Source organism: Primulina eburnea, chromosome 9 (genome assembly GCF_022965805.1).
Source record: "Primulina eburnea isolate SZY01 chromosome 9, ASM2296580v1, whole genome shotgun sequence".
Lineage (NCBI taxonomy): Eukaryota > Viridiplantae > Streptophyta > Magnoliopsida > Lamiales > Gesneriaceae > Primulina > Primulina eburnea.
Window position 1 is genome coordinate 34,939,032 of NC_133109.1, and position 3,281 is coordinate 34,942,312.

General features: G+C 37.2%; 1 protein-coding gene across 1 annotated transcript; it reads left to right on the top strand.

Annotated features, from left to right (window-relative positions):
* On the top strand, positions 1-2,827 carry LOC140842069 (probable serine/threonine-protein kinase PBL7). Its single transcript, XM_073209888.1, has 9 exons — positions 1-204; positions 369-514; positions 591-688; positions 789-961; positions 1,053-1,682; positions 1,758-1,906; positions 2,053-2,274; positions 2,345-2,494; positions 2,577-2,827. Exons 1-9 carry the CDS (start codon positions 15-17, stop codon positions 2,634-2,636), a joined length of 1,818 nt encoding a protein of 605 aa, XP_073065989.1. The 5' UTR covers positions 1-14; the 3' UTR covers positions 2,637-2,827.
* The last annotated feature ends 454 nt before the right edge of the window (positions 2,828-3,281 follow it).

The window sequence follows — 3,281 nt, forward strand, 5'->3', positions numbered from 1 at the left end:
TGAAAGAAAATATCATGTCCAAGGGAAGTGAGCAGAAACAAAAATTGGTGGTGTTACAGACATGCATAGACGTAAGTCGGACGGGGATCAAATGGTTGTTGAATGATTTGTCTATGAACCATGGAGATGAACTCATTCTTCTCGGACTTCTTCGCCACATTAATCCTCATTCTCCTCCTCTGAATATAGCAGCTGCAAGATTTTGTGAGTATTCCTTTAAAACACTAACATTCATATGACGAAGATTTATATCATCAATCGATATTCTAACTTTATCGGTTCTCAATAAGAATATGTAACCAGTGTTACAAAAATCAAAACGTGTTTCTTGCATATATTGATTGATTGTTGAGGTTGAATTTCTGAAGTGGGATACAAGTGTAAAGAAGATCCCGATAAGGTATTAGGATCAAATCGAAAATCCACCGAGGACGAGCTTAGAAGGAAAAAAGATGAATATCGGAAGAACGATGGGATCGTGCAGCTTCAGAAACTATACGAATTAGAGAAGAAGGTAAACTAACCATATCATACATTACACAGCCGGAAAATTAAAAGAGAAAAAAAAAAAAATAAGATCAAAATTTCAGGTTAAAGTGAGTGTAGAGGTGGAAGCTGGACCATCACGGAAGGTGGCTGCTATACGGGCCATAAAGAAGTTGGGGGCAACATGGGTTATTCTCGACAGGTCTATTTTTAACTTTGCATATATCATTGAATCTTATTCAATGGGAGATTTTCGTTTTCTTCGAAAAAAGGTGTCATGTATTTTGATCTGACAACACTAGGGAGATGAAAAAAGACAAGCAATACTTTATGGACCGGCTGTCTTGTGGGATATCGAGTATGAAAAGTAACAACACTGTGGTACAACTTAGAGGTCCTATCGATGAGCGACACGTTTCTTATGATGAAATGATACCATCTTATTCGTGGGAAGAGTTGTATCCTTCCCCTCAGGGTAAGTCGATCGGCCTTTAATGGATTTGGATTGGATACTATACTAACAAAAAGCAGAGTGAATTTATTGTAAATTTTTAAATTTACCGCAGAATCTTTCCCATTTATCCCATGCAAAGAATTATCATATTGTTGTTATCAAAAGATAGCTTCTACTTCTAGTTTCATGGAGACAAAACAAGATTCCCAAATACCCCTTCAAGCAACATCTCACCATGAAGATTCATCTTTTCGTGGGCATAACAAGTCTCCAAAACCAGCTGAAAACCAACTCCAGAAAATTTCTAATTTGGGAGAAGCGTTCTGTATAGACAGGGGAGGTGAGGGGATTGAAAGTAGCCAAATGGAAGAGGAGTTTGAGAATTCCTTATGTTCATCCTGCAAGAATAGACGGCCTAAGATTGGTTTGCAGAGAGACTTTACTTACGCTGAGCTTTACGAAGCTACTGATGCGTTTTCTCCAGAGAATTACCTATCAGAAGGTGGATTTGGTTTTGTTTTTCAAGGAATACTGAAAGACGGGAACAAGATAGCCGTCAAGCAGCACAAAGCTGCCAGTCTTCAGGGAGAAAAAGAGTTCAAGTCTGAAGTCCATGTGCTTAGCCAAGCCAGACATGAAAATCTAGTCATGTTACTCGGTTCTTGTTCCGAAGAAAGCCACAGGCTACTTGTGTATGAATATGTTTGCAATGGTTCACTGGAAAAATGCTTGTCCAATAGCGGTAACTACTTCATGCAAATACTGCTCATAATAATGTACGGAATGCATATTTAAAGTTTTTTTTAAAATACTGCAGATGAAAGCTCTCGTACTCTGGATTGGGAGCAGAGAATAAAAATAGCTGTGGGAGCAGCAAAAGGTTTGGAATATCTGCATGCACATAATATTGTCCACAGGGACATGAGACCAAGCAATATTCTCATTACACATGATCATGAAGCACTGGTGAGAATTTACTTAATATTTATCGAGTTCTTAAAATACCATACATTCAACAAACAGGTTGAAGAATAAAATCTATAGCTAGAAAATGCAATCTTTTAATGTTGAAGGAATTATAAAAATAATGTATTTTTAATATTTTCCAACAGTTGGGAGATTTCGGGCTAGCAAAGGCACAACAAGGTGATACATTTCAGTCCTCTGATAGTGGTGTAGTGGGAACTCTGGGCTACGTGGCTCCTGAATATGCAGAAAGTGGGAAAATGTCGACAAAGACTGATGTCTACTCTTTTGGAATGGTGCTACTGCAGCTTATAACTGGACTAAAGACAACTGATGCAATACCAGAAGGAAAAAGTCTTGTTGGTTGGGTAAAATGTCAATCTCTTGGAGAGATTACACCAAAGTGGTGATATATATTAATTAGCATGTTGAATGCAGGCAAAACCACTTCTGGAAACGAAAAACTATCCGGACTTGATTGATAAAAGGATTGTCGACTCCCACGATGTGCACCAACTATTTTGGATGGTTCGAGTGGCTGAAGACTGTCTGAAAAGGGATCCAAATAGAAGGTGCAAAATGGAACTGGTATGTCACCACCGTGTCTTGGATTTTATTTTTATGAAAAAAGAGATGAGAAAATTGGCATTTAATGTTTTGACTTATGCAGGTAGTTCACAATTTGAACTGCATCAGAGAAGGCAACACAAACTTTATAAGAGATTTCTGATGTGGAGATCATGTTTGTTCACTTCTAATATTATTATTATGTATTTCCCAATTAATAGGAATTCTTTGTTTCTGATAGTTTTTTATTTCTTTATCCTGAACCAAGTGCACTTTTCAGTCCCAATCTTGGTCCAGTCATTCCTATCCTAACATACCGTATGTTTTAAATACATATGCATTCAGTTTCTTACATTAATTATTATAACAAGAAAGCCAAACAATATTTGGAGATATATAAAATGTATTTTGTTTGGGTAACTTTTATATATCTTTGCATGCTATTTTCACTACATTGTATCATAAAATTATATATAATATGTACTTGGATAATTAACAATAAATATTGATGCAGCTAAAATAAATGAGTCGTGTAGACCGGAGATGCAAGATCCGAATGGTTGGTAAACTGGCCCACATGGTTGGTAAACAAGCCCACCTAACTGGTAAACAGATCCATGTAGGCAGTAGATACTTAACTTTATGGGACGTCACCTTGCGTCACAAACACTCGTCATGGGACGCCAGGACGATTCTCGATGTAGACACTACTGATAGTCAGTAGCGGTTCAAAGAAATCTCTGAAAACTAAAGAGCTTGAACAAAAATGAGAGCATCCCGTTGAATTGTACGGGAGTTTTTCTATTTA

Excerpts from the sequence above, each read along its gene's own strand:
- LOC140842069 (XM_073209888.1), top strand. The coding sequence starts at position 15 with ATGTCCAAGGGAAGTGAGCAGAAACAAAAATTGGTGGTGTTACAGACA. Across the intron at positions 1,683-1,757 it reads AAAATGCTTGTCCAATAGCG|ATGAAAGCTCTCGTACTCTG; the intron begins GTAACTACTTCA and ends AAAATACTGCAG. Across the intron at positions 2,495-2,576 it reads GAAGGTGCAAAATGGAACTG|GTAGTTCACAATTTGAACTG; the intron begins GTATGTCACCAC and ends TGACTTATGCAG.